The following is a 25,289-nucleotide window of genomic DNA, read 5'->3' as shown; positions in this document are numbered from 1 at the left end:
CCCAGAAATAAACCATCAATGTTGTTGTTTTTTTTTTTTTTTTTTTTTTTAAATCTCCCTTTAGTAAATATACCCCCTAGATGTATAACCCTAGAGATCTAGTTTAATCATCTCCATGTTCACTGGAAAATGTGTAAATATATGGAATACTGCAGTCCTTATTTTAAATTACAATGGATATTATGAAGTTACCTCTGAGATCAGTGACTTGTATAAAGATATGAGGTTTGCAGAGTTTCTGTAGTATTCAGAATCAAAATGAAGTGTATGGAAGATGGGAGGGAGAGTCTGTATTTGTTGAGGCATCAGAATACAGGTTTGGAACGAACGAACGAACGAAGGAAAGGACACTTACTTTGCCTTTTTAAATGTTTAAAAAATGTTTCTATATATCATTTATGTTTTTCTCTATTTTCAATATTCCAAAATCCCTTATTCCAATATCTCATTGAGAAATCTCAAAAGACAGTCATTCATTAGACAGAAGTGACCGTAAGATTAAAATGAATCAAAGTATCTTATGCCGGTCCCCTTAACTTCTGGAATCGGTTTAAGAAATTTCTCTTTTTTGGATCTAAATGAATAATTTAGTCCTATTAGTTAACCCTATCTACAATTATAATAACCACTATTTTTATGATAGAGGTGCTATGTGTGTTCCAATAAAATGCATTAACATTCAAGGTATCGGAATTAAGGCATACACAACATCATTCATATCACTTTATTTTTGGACGCCAGGAGTGCCCCCATTTGATGATACTTTGGTTATATTTATTTTTGCTGAGTTCTCACCAACTGCTAAAATTAGTAAATGGTAGATAGAAATATGTACTATAGGAAAGTCCTAATTGTCCTTAGATGATGACAAATGTTTGTTAAGCGGTTTTATTTGATTGTGGTATCTTCTGGTCTTGTTGTCACAGCTGAATGCTTTTGGGGATTGGGGGGGAAGGAGGTAGATGTAGTTATAATGGCGATGCCTGGGAAGCCGTCTGACGGAATCCGGCGTCGAATTCCCAACATAGGACTAAAGATAGGCGTCGAAATCCCGATGCCTATCTTTAGCCCGACGACAGAATCCTGACAGACTGCTTCCCGAATGAAGGTAAGCGGGGACAGGGTTGGCGTTCGCCACGGGGGTGGGAGGGTTAGGTTTAGGCACCCACGGGGGGACTTGGGGTTAGGCTAGGGGCAAGGGGGGGTTAGGTTTAGGCACCACCCCGGGAGTGTTGGGCACCCCTAAGAGAGGGTTAGTGGGGGGGAAGAGGGGTAGGGATAAGGTACTTACCTTGTCTGTCGGGATTCTGCCTGTTCAGTCTTTCGGCGTCTGCATTTCACCCGGCGGCTATACAGGCGCTGGGATTACATCAGGAGGAAACATGGCTGCAGTCAGGGAATTTGTTGGGAAGTGGAACACCATAGTCCGATATAAACCCAGGTGCCAGTGCAGTATTAAGGTTTAATGCACAATACATAAGTTTTATTCATATCACAAAATTAATGTAAGTTAATTAGTAAAATTGATTATTTTTTTTCCTGTCTTCCTCTAGAAGAATAATCAGAAAATGTATCTACTTGTGGACTACTGTGTTACTGCATTACTATAGTGAAACAGATTTGCTGCACTTAATGAACAGGGTTGAGCTTTAGAGCAGCAGACAGGCTTAGATTTTGAACACCACTAAAATGTGAATTTCACAATACTAGCAGTATTTTATTTAATGGTCGGATATTTATTTCACTTGTTTAAATTTTCCACCTTCAGTAAATTTACTTTTATATTTCTTTTCCATTTCGTAGTAAATATATGTTACATATGAGTTTTGTACAATGCAAATAAAACATTGTTTTATACTTTCAATGGCATTTTCATGAAGAAAAAAAAATTTGCATTTAAATCAAAGAGCACTGCTAAGTGTATATTAACTTTAACCTTTCCAACCCAAAGACACAACTTGGGTTTGTTTAACTGCTCCTACTTGGTCAAATCCTTAAGAAAAGCTCACTGTGTCCAGCAAATGTGGTGTTTCCCCTCAAATCACCAGTTACCTGAATCAGAGTGAGCCTGTGCCGTGGCTCTCTGCACTGAGACACTCAGTCCGACCATAGTTATTCTTTAGTGCTCTATAAAAGAGCTATTTATGGCTTGTAGTGGGCTTACACATGTAACATACACATGGCAACAGAGGTAATGATCTAACCTTTTAATTTGATTTCTGTAACAGTCAGTGATGCCTTTTTTACTTTCTCGGTTGTTAAAGGTGCATTGAAAAGAAATTTGAAGTCTGAGGAGCTGCGAGCTGACTTGATTGTCTTGGGTGAGAATATGGTCACATGACATCTCTTCATCCTCATTGCACTGACATGTTTCCTGATCTGTATGTTGTGTAACCTGCAGGACTGGATGAGGAAAAAGCTGGATGTTTTGCAGAAGAGGTGGGAACAAATGTTTCTTTATTATGTAGCTAGGTTATAACTTGTCACCTGTGGTTGAGCTACATCCGAACAAAGGATAAGCCACAGGCTGATGAAACCTATCCTTTTATTCTTTGCTGACATTATTTTACTTATGTCTTCCTGTTTCTGAAACTAGTTATGAGAATTAAAAATTATACAAAAATGCAGATACATACTGCTTTTAAGTGAATACATTTGCTTAAGAGAATACACCCTTATACACTACATGGCAAAATGTGGATACACGTACATCACACCCATTTGTGCTTGTTGAATATCGCATTCCAAAACCATGGACAGTTATGCGAACTTGGAACATGGCTGCAGAGATCAGTATTCATTCAGCCACTAGAGCATTAGTCCGGTTGGACTCTAATGTTGAAGTGATAAATCTGACTCAGTCAGCATTCCAATCCATCCCAAAAGTGTTTGATGGGATTGCGGTCAGGGCTCTGTGCAGTCTTGTCGTTTGTGTATACCAAACTCTGAAAACCATTTTGTTGATGGCCCAGGCTATGTACACGGGGACACTTGTCATGTTGAAAAAGGAAAGGGCCTTCCCCAAACTGTTACCACAAAGGGCCGTATTCAGTTAGGTGCGAAAAGCTGTTTTTGGCGAAAAAGTTTCGGCGGGGACGTCATTTCGCCAGCGGAAACTTATCCCCGTATTCAATTGTGGCGACTTTTCGACGGTGCAGAAACTCCATGCATTGAAGCCAGCGTAAAAGTTTAGCCTATGAATAGCAGTCGAAAAAAAGTGCAGAACTGCGGTTTTGGGGTGCAAAGGTGGGGAAACCACTCTGCACCCTTAGGACAGGTCCCCAAAGGAAAACTGCATCAAACAAATCCTAAATTTTTTTTTCAAGAACACCCCAATAAATTACTTTGCAAAAGGGGGCAAAAAAGTATAAAGTTGGGGTACAAACTTAAAAACTAGCAAAATAGACTTTGGGGGTGTCTACAAGTATGGGGGTATTTTTTTTTATTGCAGGTGCTTTCTGAAGGTGCGTTTTTCAAGTTTCACAAACCTCACTTTTGCGATTTTTAACCATGCTTGCACCCATTTTCATGTACTACAAATTCACTGGGACTAGTTATTTTCCCACACAAAAAATGCTAAATGCTATTCTTCACCACTTGTGCAAAGACGCTAATTAGCAGCTAATGAGAGCATTTACTGTAAGTACCCCAAATATCTTCAGCAGGGCTATTTGGGTGCATCTACAATGATCCCCAATGTTAGTGCATTCTTTGGGGGGTGTCAGGTTGATTTCCCCAAATCTGACAGCACTTTTTGCCTGTTTGCATTTTGCCGGGTGCCGTTTTGCCGATTTGTAAACGAATACGGGGATAAGCGGGGACGCGTGCGGTACTTTTCCGCATGGAAAATCAGCGATGATGGCAAAAACCACGCCAGGCGAAAAGTACTTGACTTTTTGCACCTATTTGAATATGCCCCAAAGTTGGAACACACAATTTTCTAGACTGTCACTGTATGTACTCGCTGGAATGAAGTGGTCCCAGGCCAAATTATTCACATGCCCCAGACCATTATTTTTCCTCCAATAAACTTAGTTGTCAGTACGCCTTCAGACAGGATGTTCTGCTGGCATCCACCTAACCCAGATTCAGCCATGATTTCTTACTCCAGAGAGAATTTCCACTGTTCTTAAGTCCTGTAGCGTTGTGTGTTACACTACACCACTCCAGCAGACATTTGGCATTGTGTGTGTGGTGATCTGAGGTTTGTATGTGGATGCTTGGCCATGGTAACCTAATCCATGAAGCTCCCGTCAAACAGTTTTCGTGCTTCCAGAGGCAGTTTGGAACTCTTTAGTAAGGCCAGATTACTGTTATGATCTATGCCCTTGGCAGTCGCACTCTGGGTCTCATTCAGACCCGGTCGCAAGCGCTGAGCGCTCGCAACCGGGTCGATGGTTAGGAGCTCACTACAAAAGGGACGGCTGTCGATGTTGATCGACAGCTCGGCCCGTTTTGTAGGCGGGGCAGGGGGGTGGTTTCACAAATGGAGGGAACGCCTGCCGTTTTGTGGGCGGCCGCACTGACATCACCAGTGATGTCAGTGGGGATCTTCCTGCTCGATCAGAGCAGGAAGCTCCCTGGGGCTTGCGGTTGCCGAGACCCAACCTTAGGGTCTCGTCGCAAGACCATCGCGACCATCACCCTGGTCGGTCGCTAAGCTGTGGGTGGTAACCCACAGCTTAGCTAGTGTCCAGGAGGCCGCACTTCTCCATACAAGCGGCCGCCCTCATTCAGAGCGACGGCTCGCATTTTGCGGCCGCCTCTGAATGAGGGCCTCTATGTGCTGAGCTGCTGTTAGTGGATGTTTCCACTTCACAATAACCGCACTTCCAGCTGTCCAGAGCAGCTCTAGCAGGGCAGAAATTTGATGAACTTATCTGTTGCAGAGGTGGTAGCCTATGGCAGCACCACACTGGAAGTCACTGAGCTCTTCAGTATGACCCATCTACTGTCATTATTTGACTAAAGAGATTGCATGGCTGTATGCCTGATTTTATGCAGCTGTTAGCAATGGCTGTGAATAAAAGTTTTAAGCACACTAATTGGCAGTGGGGCCCAGATACTTCTGCCCATGAAGTGTATTATAGGAGCTAATTGCCAATAAATTATCTATTTTCCTGTAATCTTTTTTTTTTTTATTTGTGGAAAATGTGGCAATTGATATTATCAGAATGACTGTGATGAGCAATTTTGCTTGAGGTGTCTTTCAAAGTAGCTTATTTGTGAACTGATTTTCCATAATCAAATTGATATTTGCTTGTTTCTCTACCAAACTCCTCAATTAAAGGGGCATCTTACTGACAAAAACCTAAATAACTGACTATTTTTCCAATGCATTATTCTAACGTGTTTAGTTCAAAGTCCATTTACTAACAAGGTGTAAATGTTTAGTAACCACAGCAACCAATCGACATTTCAGCCAGTGCAGTGCTGGACAAACCTCATGCACCTCAGCGGTGTATGGTGTCTCACTTCAAAAGGGCTGCATATTACACTAAAGGCCCCTACACACTAGACTATATCGGGAGCGATATGGCCGATGCCGACACATCGGAATGACAAATCGCCCATATTGTCCAGTGTGTACACTTGATCACGATGCACGGTCTCGCCAGTTGTAGGTCGTATCTACATTCAGGAAGATTTGTGAATCTCTAACGATTCGCGGCATATCGTGCAGTGTGTACGTACTACCGAACGACAAACTGTCGTTCCGACCCGAACAATGCAGACGTAACTTGATAGGCATTTCCCGGATCTGACAAGCATTTTGCACGGATCTGTGCAAAATGCTTGTCAAGCTAAAATATATAAAAAATAAATAAATAAATAATTGTAAATAAAGGGGACAAAATGAGTAAGGGTCTCCTGTATTTTCCATAACCAGCACCGGACTCTTTCTAGCGGGGGAACCCTTTCACCGGGTCCACTGGCCAAAGCATTACGCCTGATCACTAGTCAGCCCAGGCTGGGGATACCTGGGGAGGTGGGAACCCCCAAAATAAAGGGGTCCCCCTCTCCAGAGCACCCAGGCCTGGGCTGATACCTCTGGCCGGTGGGTGCTGGGTTGATAGTGTAGTGTAAAAATAGATGTAAAAACATTGGCCCTCATTCAGAGCCGTACGCTCTGAATGAGGGCCGCCCTCCATAATTATGGAGCGTCCTCCTGGACGCTCGTATAGCTGTGGGTCTCCACCCACAGCCTATACGAGCGTGCAGTTTGATGGTCGTGACCATCGCGACCATTGCCACTGCGAGTCAGAGCCTGTGGTTGAGTTTTTCAACCGCAAGGCCCGGAGTGATTTTGGCTCTATCAGAGCCAAAATCACTCCCACTGACATCACTAGTGATGTCAGTGGGCCGGCTTCTGACGGTAGGCGTTCCCTTGGGAACGCCCCCGTCAGGGAGGCACGCCCACCAAAGGGGGCGTGCTGTCAATCAACATCGACAGCACGCCCCCTTTGATCAGACACAACGAGCGAAGGAAAGTCCTTCGCTCGTCGCGTCTGGCGCATGCGCACGACGGAGCTCCCGCCGTCGTGCGCATGCTCAGTGCAGACCATCGACCCACTTGCGAGCGGACAGCCGCTCGCGAGTGGGTCTGAATCAGGACCTTTGTCTTTTACCGTAGAACTACAGCAAGCCCCCCCCCCCCCACACATAATAGTACTTGGAGAACAAGTACCATCATGGTGGGCATTAAGGGCCAGCTGGTACCTCCATAGTTCACCTGCAAAAGTAATGTTAAAATAAACACAAGACACACACCGTGAAAGTACAACTTTATTAAAATATACACACATTTTCACAACCAGGACTGGCTCTGAAAAGTCCGGGTCAGGTTGTGCTTTTAGAGGGTGGGACCCTACGTATTTTTTTTTATTTTACACTGATTTGTGCATGCATCTGTCCCATAGTACAGGCCATTATTTTACATTTTTTGGAAATCTTAAAGATGGTCGTCAGGTGTTTGGGACATAAACGATATATCGTTAACGATATGACTATTTTGAAATTTATTTTTTTTTCTCTCCAAAATATATTTATTAAGGCTTTGCATAGTACAATTAGTTCTCATATAAAATAGTCAATATTTATTTGGAAACCTTTAACAACAAACGATATTGTGTATGCGGTATATCGTTAGTCCAGGAGTTCAAGGGAAATCATTAATGATATCAGATTGTTTGCAAATCGTCTAATGTGTACCCAGCATAAGTAATAAGTTAAAATTATACATTTTAATTAGAGCTGTGCGGGTTTGGTTTTACTCTGTTCTTTTCGACAGAATTATCACAAGTTCGGATTTATTTTATTGGCTATCCAAAACAGGTGATAGCCAATGGCAAATAAGATACCATTTTTGGGATCCAAACATATCCGGTTAAATCCGAACCCGCGCATCTTATTTTAATCACTATACAATCTTTCCTTATTACTTGGCCACATGGGGTGCTGTTCAATTGGAGCCTGTACTGATGAGGCAAGTTGTGTTAAGATTATAATGATATTTTGCCCATTCCTATCTTTACTGTTTACTAAGAAATGTTTAGTATTCAGATGCAACACAAATATGTGTATACTTTGTATAAGTTTGTCAAGGTTGTGCATGATTCCTCTGCTCAGAAGGACAGTGAAATTTGTTGTTTTTGAGTAATACCGCTCACATGACACTTGATAAGACACAATTGTCTTTTATCTGCTTGGTTGTTAGAGAATATAATAGTTTTGGTTTGCTGGTTTTAAGTGCAAATGCCAAAAAGTGCTAATTCCAAAAGTTGTTTGTTTGTGGTACACCCTAACCTTGTTATTACACTATAAATACAGTATGTATAGTACCAATCATTACTTTCTAGTATTGTACTCTTGCTGATTATACTTTAATGCAGTACCTTCTTTTTTTTTCATATACGATTCTTGGTTTTTAAATGGAAAGATTCTTTATCAGCACTTTTAATTATTTTATTTGTACTCATCACAATGTGATTACTTCCTCTTTATATTAATGCATATATCAGGGCCGTGCTGAGGGTGGCTCATGTGCATTTTGCTTGTCCCAGCGACGCCAGTCCCTGGACACAGAAGACTCTCCTAGCTCTTTGATCTCTCCTCCATACATAAACTATAGTATCATAAGCGACAGTATGAATCTGCACTTTCTTCTTCAGGGTCCATAGGGCTCCACAGGGAGACATTGGAGTGTAGGTGGGACCTGTTGGACCGGACACCAACAGCAAAGCTTTTTTAATCCGAGGATGCTCCTGTCCTTCTCCCCCCTACCCGCTATACCCCACCCACAGCCTGAGGGCACTTCAGTTTCGTTGGTGTTCGGCAGGAGCTGGACCACCATTATAACAGAGGGCTGCATTAAGCAGCCCAAGCTTTAATTTTACAATTTAATTAACTTTTTTATTTTTTACCAAAAGGGCGAGCAGCACCAGAATGTCCTCCGGATGTCTGTGCTGCCGCCCCATCACCCCTCCGCGTCGTAGTGTCACAAAGCCTGTGCTAGGTACTCCTAGCAGGGCTCAGAGGAGGACTAGCTAGCAAGCTCTCCGGACCTCAGACTGCAGCCCCGAATCCAGGGGACAGGTAAGGCGGAACCCCGTTCGCGGGGGACCTGCGTCTCTTGGGAGACAGACCGGAGATGCTGATGTGTACACTGGCTCGCCCACTACTCCACGAGACCATCGGGGCATAACGATACTGGCGCAGAGGCATATTGTAAAGGCCAGGTGACTGGGTGGTTAATGTCAGCCAGGGGATAAGATGCTCTCCCTGTAGCCCCTCCCCCACTTTCAACCCGCTCCTAAGAAAAAAACATGCACTTTTTAAGCGACAAAAATTTTTATTTTTTTTTTAACCAGAGTTTCCTCACTCTGACCAGCTATCTGATCACATAAGTGAAGCTTGGAATATGCCCGGTGAAAGGTTTCAAATTACAAAACTGTTCAGATCCTATTACCCGCTTCCAGCTACTGATTGTACTAAATGGGAAGTTCCCCCAACAGTGTATTCTCATGTAACACGTCTGGTTAAAAATGCCACCTTGCCCATTCATACTGCATCCTCCTTGAAGGAGACCACAGACAGACGTGTAGAAGCTTGTCATAAATCCATTTACACAGCTGTCCCACATATCTCACATTAGAGATGCAGCCTCCTACTTTGGTGAAGGTGCTATGGATACGGCTTTCCTGCCCTCCAGGATATCTGCCACTTCGGTAGTGGCCCGCCATATTCTTTTGGCTACGTTCCTGGAAAGCAGATTCAGAATCAAAACGGGCTCTAGAGTCTCTGCCTTATGCAGGAGACATCCTATTTGGTCCAGAATTGGATAAAATTGTGACTTTGGCGACAAACAAGATGGCATTCCTGCCCTCTGCATATAATACAAAGCCACAAATGTCATCCTTTTAGTCCTTTCGCCCTCAAGGCTAAGCCAAGGGTCGGTCCTTTTCACGGCAACAGACATCAGCCAAGTCCTCCAAGCCTAGGGCCAAACAAGCCTGGGCTACTAGACGTCCACCTGTGAAGTCTAAGGACAAGCCTACAGCCTGACTGGGTGAGAGGCCGACTTATTCAGTTCGCCCAAGTTTATCAAACCACGTCCGATGCCTGGGTAAGAGAAGTGGTCTCCCACGCATATGCCCTCTCCTTCCTGAGGCGACCCCCAAAACAGTTCTTTTGCACAGGACCTCCATCGGACTCAACCAAGGCCCTGCTTCTCCAAAAAGCCATACAGTCCTTACTGAAATCAGGAGTAATAATTCCGGTCCCCTCCTCACAAGGGCTATTGTTCTACCCTCATCGACCTATCCTCAACCTCAAGTCTCTGAACAAGTTTATCAGGGTGCCTAGGTTTTTGTATGGAAACCCTCCATTCTATTATCATAGCTATGGAGGCTGGAGATTTTATGATATACCTAGACATTCAGGACGCTTGCCTACATGTACCTATAGTGCCTTCTCATTAACAATATCTCCGGTTTGATATACTGCAGCAACATTACCAATTTCAGGCTCTGCCATTTGGTCTCTCAACGACTCCTCTGGTCTTTACCAAGATCATTGCAGTTATGGCTGCCTCTCTTCGTCGTCAAGGGATCAGACTGCTCCTGTACTAAGATGATCTCTTGCTGTTGGCAAACTCCCCAGAGACTCTTCACAGCCATCTGCAGGTAACCATTGCCTTTCTACAAATGCATGGTTGGCTGAACAACTGGAAAAGGTCTTCCCTGACACACTCTCAAGGGATGGTACATTTGGGAGCCCTCCTGGACTCTCGAGTAATGGCAGATAAGATTTCAGCACTACAGCGCAGACTGCTTCACAATCGCAGAGTGTCGATTCACTCTGCAATGCAGGCCTTGGGATCAAGTGTGTCCACCTTCGACATGGTGGAGTTCGCCCAGTTTCACTCGAGGCCCCTCCAACACCTGATCTTCTCCCGGTGGAACGGGCTACCTCATCTGCTCAAGATGATGAGCCTCCCCCCAGAGGTTCACCTGTCCCTAGCCTAGTGGCTACAGACTTCTAATTTGAACCAAAGTCGCCCCTTTCTGGATCCCGGATTGGGCTCTCTTCGCCATGGACTCCGAGGGTGGGGCGCAGTAACCAGCCAGCACTCCTTCCAGGTCCGATAGTCCCCAGTCGAGGCAGTGTTGCCAATCAACATCCTGTAACTTCGAGCCATCTACAGAGCTCTCACTCTGGCTCAGAATATTCTGACAACAGGCCAGTACAAGTACAGTCCGACAATGCCACGGCTTTGGCCTACCTCAGTCACTAAGGGGGCACTCTAAGTCAGTCAGCAATGACAGAAGTGTCCTGCATTCTCACCTAGGCCGAACACAATCTCCCAGCCATCTCCACATTGTTCTTCCCGGGGATTCTCAATTGGGGGGTGGATTTCCTCAGCCATCACAACGTGCATGCAGGAGAATGGTCTCTACATCCGGAAGTCTTTCATCTTCTAATGAACAAATGGGGTCTTCTGGAGGTGGATCTCATGGCCTCCAGACACCACCACAAGCTTCCAAGTTATGGAGCCAGAACAAAGGACCCTGACGCGGCCTTCATAAACACATTATCGGTGAAATGGAACTTTTGTTTAGCATATCTCTTCCCTCCTCCAATATCCCTGCTTCCTCGAGTACAGCACAGTTATGTTCTGGCACATCTCCGGCCTGGTCCAGACGTCACTGGTACTCCGATCTTCAAAGGCTCTCCATAGACGTTCCTCTTCAGCTTCCTCTACGAGTAGACCTGTTGTCTCAGGGTCCATGTCTACATCCGGACCTAGCCCATCTGTCTTTAACGGCTTGCCTCTTGAGACATTCCTCCTAACGGCTAAGGGTTTTTCCAGCTTTGTGGTCCAGACCATTCTAAAAGCCCATAAACCAGCCTCAGCCAGGATTTACCACAGAATATGGCATACATATTTCCAGTGGTGTGCTCCAAGAAACTATGACCCTCAGGTCTTTGTGGTTTCTAGAATTCTTGCCTTTCTTCAAGCTGGATTGGATCTAGGCCTCAACCTAGCATCTCTGAAAGTGCAGGTCTCTGCTTTGTCTATCTGGTTTCAGCGCAGAATTGCTCCTATTCCTGATGTTCACACCTTCATGCAGGGTGTTCAACTAATACAACCTCCCTTTGTCCCTCCTGTGTCTCCATGGGATTTGTCAGTGCCAGTGTCCAAGCACTTCAGGAACCTCCATTCGAACCCCTGGAATCGGTGGATGTCAAATGGCTCACTGCTAAGACTGTTTCTTCTGGCTATAGCATTTGCCTGTAGGGTTTCGGATTTAGGGGCGCTTTCATGTCGCTCCCCCTTTATGATATTTCATCAGGACAGGGCTGTTCTTCAAACATGCCCAGGCTTCCTTCCCAAGGTGATTTCTCGTTTCCACCTCAATGAGGAAATTGTGGTTCCGGCCTTTAATTCACCAGACCTTTCGGCAGGTGAGACCTCTTTGGATGTGGTCCGTGCTCTAAGGATCTACGTTTACCACACTGCTTCCATCCGGAAATTGGACTCCCTCTTTGTTCTATATTTATTCCACAAGAAGGGATGGCCAGCTAACAAACAGACTCTGGCCAGATGGATTCGCATGACTATCTCACAGGCTTACACGCAGACTGGCCTTTCTGTGCCGTCTACAGTCTCTGCTTATTCTTATTGGGTCCCTCGTGGGCAGCCCAGCGTGGCCCTCAGCTGAACAGCTATGCGAGGCAGCCACCTGGTCTTCTGTCCACATTTTTCTGCTTTTGATACATTTGCCTCTCAGGAATACCCTACGCCCGAAGGAAGCATCCTATCAGCGCAGGAGTGTTCCCGCCCTTGAACAACTGCTTTGGGACATCCCCAATGTCTCCCTGTGGAGCCCTATGGACCCTGAAGAAGAAAAGGAGAGTTATGATCAAACTTACCTTGGTTAACTTTCTTCGAAGTCCATAGGGTCCACAGGGCACCCATCATGACTCTCCTAGCTTCTATGGGGTTTCTTCTCCTGGTCACTTGTTTCCTTCTCTGTGTGAGAGTGTGATTCCTCAGTGTACCAGTCTTCCTTCTCTCCTATCCTGCTCCTGCCTGGGGCTTGTTAACAAAACTGAAGTACCCTCAGGCTGTGGACGGGGAATATAGGGGGAAGGACCGGAGCATCCTGGGATTGAAAAGCTTTGCTGTTGGTGTCCGGTTCTCCAGATCCCACCTACACCCCCAATGTCTCCCTGTGGGCTCTATGGACTTTGAAGAAAGAGAGTTAACAATGTAAGTTTTACCATAACTCTCCTGTTTTGATTCATTTTGCTTGGAGGGGGAGATTGTGGAAGTAGAGAAACAATAAAAAGGGGGGGGGGCGCCGCCTGTCCTACCCAGGGCATGTCAATACCCTGGTCCAGCGCTCGCATGTTCCTTTACAAACATTTGTAAATTAAGTAATAAGCCTCCTTAAGTGACTTTAAAGGTGCGTATCCGCTTGCAGATAGTGGAACGACAGTACGATTACAACATAGTAATCGTACAGTCGTTCCTCTTCCCTTGCAGTGCCTACACTGAACAATATGTTGTTCAGTGCAGGCACCCTTCCTCATCCCTGAACATGGTTAATCTGTCATGCCCGATTTGTGAACGATTAATGAGCGATTGAACGGTAACTATATCGTTCTCATTCAATTGCTCATTTTAATCAGCAAGTGGATACCTGGCATAACTGTAATTTTGCATGGGTATTTGCCTGTTGTAAATGTGATGACTTATAAGGGGTTGGGTATGGAGTGCCAGCGCTCAGAATCCAGACACCGACATACTTACTAGGTTACAATCCTGACATGTACTGGTAAGTGAGCCCCATTGGGATGCTGTCTCAGGGTTTCTGACTGGTGATGGGATTCTAGCACCGGCATCCCGACTGCCGGGATCAGAACTACATCCCCTTAGAAGACATAGGGGGTTATGTAATAGGTCCAGAGAATACGGATCCGGCATGATTTAGACAATTTTGCTGATAAACTTTAAGTGCCAATCAGTTATAAGGTAAAACCAGTCTTCTATCTGATTGTCACTTTATATTTAGCAGCAAATTTGCTGAAATTACGCCAGATCCATAGTCTCGGCATCTATTGCATAACACCATAGTTTCTATAATGGTGCAAATAGATGTGTCCTCACTCTTCTTTGCTACAGTCGCGTCAAACAGCCCCTCTCTGTGCGCCTGGTCACTTGAGACTCTGCTAGCGCCAGGCATCTTTTTTGACGAAAATGTGTCTAAGTCACAATGTGTTGCAACTATGATACACCAGGAGTCTGTGCTGATTTATTTGATATGCAACACTTATATATCAGTGCACACCTAACAGATATATCTGCAGAGGATGGTTGTTCATAAACCCTGAACAAACATTATCTGACTTCTGGTGTCTCGCTCCCCTCCCCGCGGCCTCTGCTGCAACCGTACAGACGGTCATCTGACCGCCCATACATACAGCATGATGCCCCAATATATCTGCAGATATATTGGGCATCGGCACAGCCGACGCGATATGTCTGTGAACGACAGCATTCAGACTTATCGTCTGTACACACTGGCAGACAGGCACAAGATGTATTGGCTGATCAATTGATCAGCCAATACATCTGCCAGTGTGTACCCAGCATTAGTCTCTCCATCTGCATCCAAAGTGCTATGTTGTAGCTGTCACAGGTTTTTTTCCATGCCAGGTTCCATTTACAGTCTCTGTCTCGCACAGATATTAAATTAATTAGCAGAGTCTCCTGGTGCGCCCTAGTCACTTCACCTTGCGCGTTTTCGGACAAAAAGACACAAGATGCTAGCAGAGTTACACTGGACCTGACTGCTCACTCATGCCAGGCATATTGCGCTGCATGGCGTATTGAGGCTAGATGATCAAGGACACATTTGTAGGCCTAATTTGCAGAGATCACAATTCAGTACAGTTCAATTATTTTCTTTCTCCAACATTATTTCTTCATATTTCCTCAGACTGTTCCTGTCAATCCAGTTGATGTGTACTAACCCTCTCAGTAGACTATAGTTTGGGTCATGTTTTTTTGCCAAGGAATATGTCCCCCCGAGTTTCAACATTGCCATCAAGCTGTGTGTAACATATACATTTCAGTGTGCTGACACAAATAAATATTAGCATGTAGTTTCCCTTTTACAATGTTAAATATTCTCTTTACAGTCTGCCATGAAGGTGGGTTAGAACTTTTGTTTGTCATTGTATTTTTGAGGAGTAGTCCACGATCTTTATTTTTTTCAGTTGTCTTAAAAAATAGGCATGGCTCATTAGAGACCTTAGGGCCTGATTCAGACTTGGGAATAGAGAGAGATATCTCTCTCAACTGATCAGCTTGGTAAAATCATGCTGCACTGAAGGTGGGGCAGATTTAAAATGTGCAGAGAGATTTAGATTTGGGAGGAGTGTTTCCAAACTGACATCTAAATTGTAGAGTAATAATAAAGCTGTGCAGTATTTGTGGGCTACATGCAAAAGCAGCCAGTATTTACCCCACATGTAGAAAAATGTATGTATTTACACCCCTTGCATTGCAATATGGTTTGTTCAGGTTCACAGTCGAGAGAGATATCTCACTCTATTCCCAAGTCTGAATCAGGCCCTTAGTGTTTTTGTAACTGTGTAGATTTTAAAATGTTTTTTTTTTTATTTTTTTATAACGGGAGACTAAGCCCAAAACATTGTTTGTAGTTTTGTTTTTTGTTTTTTTTTGTTAAACTGACAAATATTAATAATGTCAAAATTCAACATAAAGGTTAAACATTATTTGTCCTCTAAAAAATAGTTTACCAAGAAATGTCTGCAATTAGGAAGTTATTTGTGTATTTCTCCTATTTTATTTTTAAACATACTTTTGCTCAGTGGCTGAAATAAAGGACCGTACAAGTAAAGTAAAGGTGTAATTTGCCATAATTTCTTTTGGATGTGCGCTTATTAACTAATTGCTAACAGTTTTCTAGTGTGATTTCTCCGTGTGTGCATTCTGATGTGTCTTGCAATAGACACCAGCCGTATTGGATATCTTCAGCTATGCCATGTTCCTGAAACATTCAAATATCAATTTGTAACTTGAGCTGGGTACACATTAGAGAGACCTGTGTACCCAGCCGATCCACGATGCGACAGACGACATATCGTGCGGTTGTCTGACACTGCACAATCTGCTGAACGACCGCACGATATGTCATTCACCAGCTGCATCCAAATGCCTGGGGTCGTTCATCACATTGACAGATTGAGCATCATGTACGGCAGATCAGTCGATGCGATGAACGACCCTGCGGGAGCTCTCGTTGGCCGACATAACAACAATGTGTCGGCCCGATCCGCCGGATCAGGCGACATATCGTCTGTGTACCCACCTTTTAAAGTTTGGTGTATGTAAGCTTTGTTGTATTTTCATTGCAGTGGAGCAGTGATGCGGCTGTTCTCACACATCTAGCAGTTGGACGGACGCTCAGTATTAACCAGCTGGTGGACATGGAGTGGAAGTTTGGGGGTGAGTGTCATTGGCTGATCTGCTGTGCCGATTCTCTTTGTGTCAGTGTATTAATCGTAATTTTCTGTACTTTTCTATTTTAGTTACAGCAGCGAGCAGTGAACTGGAGAAAGCTGGAAGTATTTTTCTACAGGTACATCTTATATGTGTACAACAAATAGGACACTGCACCAAAGATGTGTTTTTTTTATTTATTTATTTTTATTTTTGGGTGGGATTTTCAGGTCCCAAGATTACAAACGTAAAACATTGTAACAAAAGAAACAAAATAACAATAAAAAAAATAGAAACCATAAAATCTTGCAATACTAGACACATGGATTAAACTAGCAACTAAAATGGGATAATACAGATGTATGGCTTGTAAGTTGACCCTATTTCATGTAAGCCATTGCTTAAATCCTCTCAAGCTATTCTACACATACACCCTGTTACCTGCAGATTTTGGAAGCATTTATTCTATATATTTTCATGTATTCATAGTTAACTTCACCATCACTTCAAGTATCATCTGTAGCTTATTTGTGCATAAAGTAGTTAATGAGAGAATCGTAACACGCTCCCCCACTGGTGCCGTATGTCATCTAATTTTGGGGGGATTTTCTATATCCGTGTGTAATCTTCTCTTGTAGGTTATTATTTAACTGTTTCCTATAGGCAACAGGAGACAAAGATTTGAGTGTGTTGTATTTTACAAGCAAATGAAAGGCTCTCCTCCCTATTACAAAAGCTGGTAATGCTGCCTGCACTGCATATTTTGTTTTCAAAATATTGACGAGTTGCACAATTTAGTTTTGCGCATAGCCATGGCCGGGGCAACTAAATTGTGGGGGCCCTTGTCCCCCTCCAATACAGCCACAGTGCCTCCTCCCCCTGATGACACTCTGACAGACCCTGTCTGTCTCTTCGGCACACTGCGTCTCCCTCCCCAGCGCCTAGCTCCTACACTTACCTTATTTGTTTGTCGGCTGCTCACTGCAGCACAGCTCCTCGGATGCCTGCTCTTTCAATGGGTGCAGCGCTGCCTGACGTCATGACGTCACGCACGCTGCACTGATTAAACAAAAAAAACTTTATTGCACCGCCAGTTCAATAAAGTTACTAAGCAACGTGGATCCCCGGACTGTCCTGTCCCCTTACAGGTATCTGCCTGCACCCTGCTGATCATGCAGCAGCGCAGGCAGCAGTCCACATGTGTCCCTAGTCCCCGCGTAGCCAGCCGGGTATGTGTGTGGGGGCCCTCCCATGTGTGGGGGCCCCTGGACGACCGCCCCTGTCGCCCCACCCCCTTTATTCCGGCCCTGCGCATAGCTATAGAGAAGGGCAAGTCCAGTTTAAATGCCACAATTCATGTTACACATGGTGCGTCTGGGGCTGCCAGAAGAGGCTAGCCTTCTATATGTGGTTCTATATATAGATATATCTGCAAACACACTGAACGGCCATCATCTGTGTCTTGCTGCTGGTCCCGGTGGCCGGGCGCGTGTACCGCCCCCCTCCCCGCGGCTGCCACTGTGTGTGTATGGGCAATCTGTAGATATATCTGTCCATCGACTGTGCAGCACAGCCTATGTGATATGTCTGTGAGCAACGTCGTTCACATTCTTATCGTGGGTACAAACTGGCCGATCAATTGATCGGCCAATATATCTGGCAGTGTGTACCCAGCTTAAAGGGATAAACAAACAGCTGTATTAACCTATTTGTTAAGCACATATGTGACTCTTATGAGTATTAGTCCTGCAACAGCCTTGAAGGCTGGAATTCTTGGCTAGATGCGGCCGTACAACAGCTTTGAGAGCTGGCAGACAACTTGGCTAGGTGGGCCTGAAGGCCGTAGGTGAAGTGGCCTTTGGGCCGTGCAGCAGCCTTGAGGGCTGGAGTAACTGGGCAGGTTGCTGCCTTTGGACCGTGTAGCAGCCTGTGGGCTGGGTGGCAGCCTCCTGGCTGTGTAGCAGCCTTGAGGGCTGAATAAGCTTGGCAAGATGTGACCGATGAAGATCCTGTATAATAATAAAGTCACTGGCGTTGGTACGCTGGATGGCGCACTGAACACGCTGGAGTGTGGCCTGTGCCGCGGGTTGACACAAGCAGCTGATGCTGCAGTGCGGCCTGTGCCGCCAGGTTGAGACAAGCAGTGGATGCGGCCTTTGCCGCCGGGTTGACACAAGCAGCGCATGCTTGGCTGCGTACTCTGGACACAGAGTACTGCCGGTGCCGCCTGGATGACACGAACGGCAGAGGAGAGGTATGCGAACCGTGCCATCAGGATGACACTAACTGCAGGTAGATGATAAGCGAACCGTGCCGCCTGGATGACACAAACTGCAGAATAACACAATACAAAAGACAGGAGAACTGGAGCTCGACTGGGTGACAGGAGACTAAGCCAGAACCGGAAACATGAATATTCGATCACCGGCATGGAGTGAAGTGCTGGCTGTAATTTAACAGATACAAGGTCCAATCAGAAGAAGCCCTGCAAACCTCCCTAATGACAGACCAGTGTGCAGCTTGGCTGTGTACACTGACAAGACAATTAACTAGTGTGCAGCTGATACTGCACACAAGCAGACAGTTAATTACTGAACACATGTGATCAGCACACAGACACAGGATTAAATGTAAGGTTCTAGTAGCAGCTAAGACTGGGAATTGCAACCAAGATGATCTGCTAACCACAGATCCTAACACTATTGTTTCCTGTCAGGTTTGCTTAATGTGCAGTCTACAAAATCTTCCCAGTCATTATCTCAAATAGTAGGTATACAGTTCCTCCATCTCTTTTATAGTGGCCACTAGTTTATCACAAGATTTATGGGTCTATGTACTAAACCTTAGAGAGAGAAAGTGGATGGAGCTAAATAAAAAAAACAACCAATCAGCTCTTACTGTCACTTTACAGGCTGTGTTTGAAAAATGACAGGAGCAGATTGGTTGGTACTTTATCTCCATCCACTTTAGCACCAAGGCTTAGTACATAGACCCCTAAATCACAGACTTTCTTTTTTAAACTTTTTTTGACAAATATGTTATGGACAAGGGGCTCTGTTCAGGAAACTGAAGAAATGGATGTTGTTTTCTGCTTTGAGTCATCCTTCATAATAATTAACATTTTTAAGGCATCTGTACTGTGCATCCACACTACCAGTCATTACATATAACATTGGGCTATGTGGCACTGGTCTAGGAACAAAATAAATCTGCAAGCCTTTTTAAAGAGCATCTGTTCATACACAAGGGGAAAGCAACCATTTTGTCAGCTAAATGTGTAATTGTGACTTTACATCTATCGCCAGCAATATCTTGGAAGAACATTATTAATTCTATCAATTATTTTATTTTTTTTCTTTTAATAACTTTTTATACAGCAAAAATAATACAGGACATACCTGTGTGGGGCAAGATTGCAGTACATGACAGATTCTATATATAATCTTTATCTGATAAACACAGATAAGAACATCATCCATCCGGCATGCAGGGACCATTGTCGAATACACAATAATTATCGTGTATGCAGATCAATGAGCCGGTCATCGGTATAGAGAATTGTCTCATACCAGGTGGTATTACGGAAACCCTTCCAGACACGTTCCTTAATTGGGTCAGAGACTATTTAATGAAACATACACAGATGTCGATAAATTGTGCAACTCTGTCTCCACCCAATCCATATGTAGAATGTTTAAGAGCTTTTCCTCTAATCATTTTTAAGTGCGACTGTCGGTCTCGACCTACAGTATCACTGATTCCTTATCAGTTGGTAAGTTGCATTCTCATAAATATTGATTCCGCCTACACAATGTCTCCACTATATGTACCCAATATCTGTTCTTTAAAGTAGTCTTTATAATTGAATAGTGTGGTTTTTATTTATTTTTTTTTTTTATGAGATAGAAATATCATGTTTATTTATTGGATATTTTCATAGTCGTTTTTGTGTATTTTCTCTCAGCTGAAGATGGTTATTAAAAGAGGTCACCAGCTGGAGCCGGTCTACGTAGGTGAGTTTGAGGCTGCTGCAAGCTTGTATAGTTGTGAAATGTGTGCAGGAAAAATGCTTGAGATTTCACAGTATGGTTAGTTAGCCACTTGCAGCCCTAGGTCAGATGTTACTATGTAGAGTAAAGTCACACTGTGAATAGGGCTATAGAAAGTGAGATTACTTATGTCTTGCAAGAGTAGGACTGCAGAAAGTATGGTCATGCTCCCCTTGCCAGAATAGGACTGCAGAAAGTGAGGTCATTCTTATGCACACCCAACAGTCCACATTAACTCCTAGAATCAGGCTAGAGAGGTCTTCACATATAGCAACCCCCTTTTCCGTAGAGATTTATGTTCTCACAGGTACTCAGATGTCCCCCCAGGTCTTGTACTCAAGATAGGAGGAGCTTATGTATGAGCAGCGGGGAGAAAGCTGGAGTGCAAACCCTGCTGTATAAACCAGTGTCGGGTAAGATGAGTAACACTTAACAACAAGGGGCGAAGATCCAGGTATATGCTGGAATGTTACTTGCAGCAGGACTTTAGCAGGAGAGCCAGGAATACAAACAAACAAGCAAGATGGTGCAGGGAGCTGGTCACATCTGACTGGCATGGATGCTATAACCGGCAGGAAGGCTAAGCCCTCCCTGCCTTTTACCTTCCTAGGGACCAAACAAGCTGCCTGCTGAAACAAGCTCCTGAGTTAAGGAGACATGAGGCAGCTGCAGGTGACCTGCGCCCCGGGCTGACTTCATACGGTGTCCCGGTTGCTAGGTAGCGGGGGAATGTGAGCTGCAGCTAGCATGGTGGCTTTTAAGTCATGCCTGCTTTGCTAGAGTAGGACTGATGAAAATGAGGTCATGCTAGCCTTGCCAGAATAGTACTGTAGAAAGCAAGGTCATGCCTGCCTTGCTAGTGTAATCCTGTAGAAAGTGAGGCCACACCTGCTTCGCCAGAATAGGACTGTAGAAAGAGGTGATTCCCACCGCACTAGAGTAGCACTATAGAAAGATGTAAAGAGCTGATACAAAAGTGTGATGAACAGATGAATGACGGAATGTTTCTTCACAGAACTGACCCTGCCCCAGTTCTACAGTTTTCTGCATGAGATGGAACGTGCCAAGAGCAGCCTGGAATGCTTTACGTGATGAGCTGCCACGGGTGTGGGATGGAACTGTGCCTCTCTAACTCGCTCTGTCTTTATCATCACAGAAATGAAACCTCATTGGTACATAATGACATCAGTCCAGTACATTTGTCTGGTAAATGGTTGTTTATAGAAAATTCATGTCATTCTCATCTGCAGAAAGAATCACATTGTACCACAAATAAAACATTTTGTATATCGTGTGTGTGTGACAACACTGCTGTTCATAATGTAGGAATTTCATTATCTAGTAACTATTTTATATTTCACAATAATCATTTCATAGGATTACACCTGAAGCTGTAATCAAACATGTTTCAGTTTGCAGTAGATGAGGGGGAACTATACTGCATTACTACCTATTTTATTTTCTTCTAAAAAAAAAAATTGCTCACTGATCGCTGCCATATTTTTGTGTGACACAGTTGACTAGAATCAACGAGCTCTTCTGTTCACAGCATTGCTTGCTATAGCAGACTTCCATTTTTTATTTTTTTTTGTTTGTTTTTTTTGTTTGCTCATCAAATATACATATGTTGAGTTTCATGTACATGTTTACACCTACATTCAATATTAATTTATTGGTGTGCACATGCTGTAACCCATATGCAGTATGTTGCTTTATCATTCTGTCTAAGTGTTTTCCAGCCATTCCATCCCATTATTTTTTTTATTTTTTAAAACACTAAACATATAGGGGCTGATCCAAAGTTAATTGCAAAATTATGTTGTTATACTTAACAAAACCATGCAAAAATAGTGTATTTCTGCTCATAAGCCGAACTGTATAACGGACATCTACATAATTTGCACCTGCCCCTGACACCTGCAAATAATATGGCTTACTCAGACTATATGCGTTTGGTTGTTGGTCTTTGTGTGTTCACAATTGCTTGTACACGCCCTTGCTGTACCCAGCCTACCTTAGTCTGCCCTTTCCTTCCCCATCCTGCCCTTTTATATATAGGCGGTGATGAGAGCCAAATCAAACAAGTCTGCATAATTGTATTGCCTACTTTAGGTCCAACTTGAGTGTAGTCGTACTGCTCGCTATATTTTGTGACTTATTCATGGTGGAGGAACCCTGTAAAGTTATTTTCTCTAGAGACACCCTGAGGTCTCAGTTTAGCTGGCTATTGTTACACACCATATTTATAAGAAGTATAACAAGTCTCACTATATATGTATAGAAACTGGTGCTTTGTTTCTGCAAGGTTCTGATTTGTATAATACTGAGAGAGACCCCATTTAAAAAAAAAAATTGACCATGGAAAATGATTTTTGCCCACAAAATGGCTTCCTCCAGTGGTTTAGTCACTAATGGCAACAAATGCACTTTGTGTGTAATGTTGAATGAATACTTTGCTATAAAATGATGCCATTCAACAGTGAGTAGTCAATAGACTAAATGACAGGAAGTGTAATGTGCATAGGTAAAAATCACCCATAATCATTATTTAAATAGCAAAATATGTGTTCAGTCACAGAGGGTGTCATAATTTTGTTTTACAGATTGATCAAAAAACTATAGATAAAATACCTGTTTTCTGTATATTGGTATGAATTTTACTACATAATAAATACATTTCAGAAAGCAAACTTGACATAACAGTTGTTACAAGGACAAAATGCTCTTTGCCCAGTCATAGGGGTAATTTATCAGATGGCAGTTTTTGCTGGAAATAGGGCTTTTCCCTATTTAGTCAGCCCTGCAGTCACTGCTCAAGCTCTCCCGATTCTGCTTGGGGAAACTAGTTAACTCATTTTTAAAGACCGGAATAAATGTTTTAATAAATGGCCTGGAGAGAATACTCTTACTGCTGTCAACCAGGATCACCATGGAACGTTAAATCTTTCCAACTGCCTTTAACCCCTACTGACTTTGGTGACCCCCAAGCAGTGGCGGGCTGGGCCGGGGGGCAGGGTGCCATATGCCCCCCGGGCCGGTATCATATGACTGACGGCCGGGTGACATGCAGAAAGTGCTCTCAGTCGCTCCGACTATAGCAGCATCAGAGCGGCTGGGCAGCACTCTCTGCCTGTTACCGAGCTGTCTGTCACCCTATGTCCTATGTAGCAGCGCTCCTTCCGAGGCCGCTCCGCTGCAGGGGCTGTGCACCTACCTCTGTGTCCTCTGTCCCTTCCCTCGGGCTCCTTCCTCTCCCCGGCTAAGGCCCCGCCCCCTCACCGGAAGGCCCCGCCTCCTCTCCTACCCTGACTGACTATATTAATCCATCACCTCCTGTCCCTGCTGAAGACCCCGCCCCCTCACCACGAGTCTCCGCCCCTTCACTGGTCTATCCTGTCTGTGTGATCTCTTCATGTACCCTGGCGGTCCGCAGGGACCAGAGACAGAGCAGCCTTCCAGGCAGGTAAGTGCCAGTGGGGGTGTACATGTTTAAATGACATTTGAGAGGGAAGGGGGGGGGGGGTGTTGGAATACTTATGCAATGGGGGGGCTGTAGTTATTTTTATCTTTGGGGGGATGGGGTGTTTTAATACTGTCGGTGCTGGGGGTGATGTAATGTGTGTGAATGTGGGGGGGGGTATTATTATTTTGTGTGAGGGCTACTGTATATTCATAATACCTGTGTTATATGTGGGTCACTGATGATTTCTGCATAATCTGGTGATTACTGCGTTATCTGGCAGCCATTACAACGCTCCCTGATCAGGTGGTCACTGAGAACCTCTCTGCATTATATGGCAGTCACTGCGACACTCCCTGATCTGATGGTCCCTATGAACCTCTCTGCATTATATGGCAGTCACTGCGACACTCCCTGATCTGATGGTCCCTGTGAACCTCTCTGCATTATATGGCAGTCACTGTGATATTCCCTGATCTGATGGTCACTGTGAACCTCTCTGCATTATATGGAAGTCACTGCGATATTCCCTGATCTGATGGTCCCTGCGAACCTCTCTGCATTATATGGCAGTCACTGCGACACTCCCTGATCTGATGGTCCCTACGAACCTCTCTGTATTATATGGCAGTCACTGCGATATTCCCTGATCTGATGGTCACTGCGAACCTCTCTGCATTATATGGCACATCACTGCGATGCTCCCTAATCTGGCTGTCACTGCAACCTCTCTGCATAATAATGTCACTGCGACACTCCCTGATCTGATGGTCCCTGCGAACCTCTCTGCATTATATGGCAGTCACTGCGACACTCCCTGATCTGATGGTCCCTGCGAACCTCTCTGCATTATATGGCAGTCACTGCGATATTCCCTGATCTGATGGTCACTGCGAACCTCTCTGCATTATATGACAGTCACTGCGACACTCCCTGATCTGATGGTCACTGCGAACCTCTCTGCATTATATGGCAGTCACTGCGACACTCCCTGATCTGATGGTCCCTGTGAACCTCTCTGCATTATATGGCAGTCACTGCGATATTCCCTGATCTGATGGTCACTGCGAACCTCTCTGCATTATATGGCAGTCACTGCGACACTCCCTGATCTGATGTTCCCTACGAACCTCTCTGTATTATATGGCAGTCACTGCGATGCTCCCTAATCTGGCTGTCACTGCAACCTCTCTACATTATTTAAAGCACACCCACATTAGGCACACCTTACTTACAGAGACTATTATCATGTGTCTTTTCTCCATTGCAATGCGCTGGTGAAGAAATCGGGCCACTTACTTGTGTCTGCCCCCCAGGCCAAAAGTTGCCAGCCAGCCCCTGCCCCCAAGTATATGAACATCCAGTAATTAGATGCTTTAGTAATACAGTTTTTTGTAATTACAAGCAAATAAAGGCTTGTAACCATAAAAGCAAAACATTAGATGTGCAAGTTTAACTCCCAGGACTCCAAACTAGGAAAATAAACTAGGGATGTGCAGGCTCGGATAGGTTCGAGTTTGCACGTGGAGTTCGGATTTTTCCCTCCAAAAAAACGGAACTCAGAACGAGGCAAAACGTCATCTTACATGGACGAACATCATCATTCCTGGTCTTTTGTCCAGGAATGATGATGTTCGTCCATGTAAGATGACGTTTTGCCTCGTTCTGAGTTCCGTTTTTTTGGAGGGAAAAATCCGAACTCCACGTGCAAACTCGAACCTATCCGAGCCTGCACATCCCTAAA

At 44.3% G+C, this 25,289-nt stretch overlaps 1 protein-coding gene across 1 annotated transcript in view; it reads left to right on the top strand.

Moving 5' to 3' along the window:
- Positions 1-21,377, top strand: part of COMMD7 (COMM domain containing 7) — a 34,833-nt gene extending 13,456 nt beyond the window's left edge. The window contains exons 4-9 of the mRNA XM_088467102.1: positions 2,265-2,321; positions 2,402-2,439; positions 15,952-16,042; positions 16,126-16,175; positions 20,001-20,049; positions 21,101-21,377. Coding sequence (XP_088323228.1) covers positions 2,265-2,321; positions 2,402-2,439; positions 15,952-16,042; positions 16,126-16,175; positions 20,001-20,049; positions 21,101-21,177 — 362 coding nt within the window. The 3' untranslated portion in view covers positions 21,178-21,377. The remainder of the gene's footprint in view (positions 1-2,264; positions 2,322-2,401; positions 2,440-15,951; positions 16,043-16,125; positions 16,176-20,000; positions 20,050-21,100) is intronic.
- Positions 21,378-25,289: the final 3,912 nt, after the last annotated feature.

Source organism: Taudactylus pleione, unplaced genomic scaffold (assembly GCF_031769625.1).
Source record: "Taudactylus pleione unplaced genomic scaffold, aTauple2 ptg000069l, whole genome shotgun sequence".
NCBI lineage: Eukaryota > Metazoa > Chordata > Amphibia > Anura > Myobatrachidae > Taudactylus > Taudactylus pleione.
Note: the sequence above shows the minus strand (reverse complement) of the source record. Positions and strands in the feature narration are given on the sequence as shown.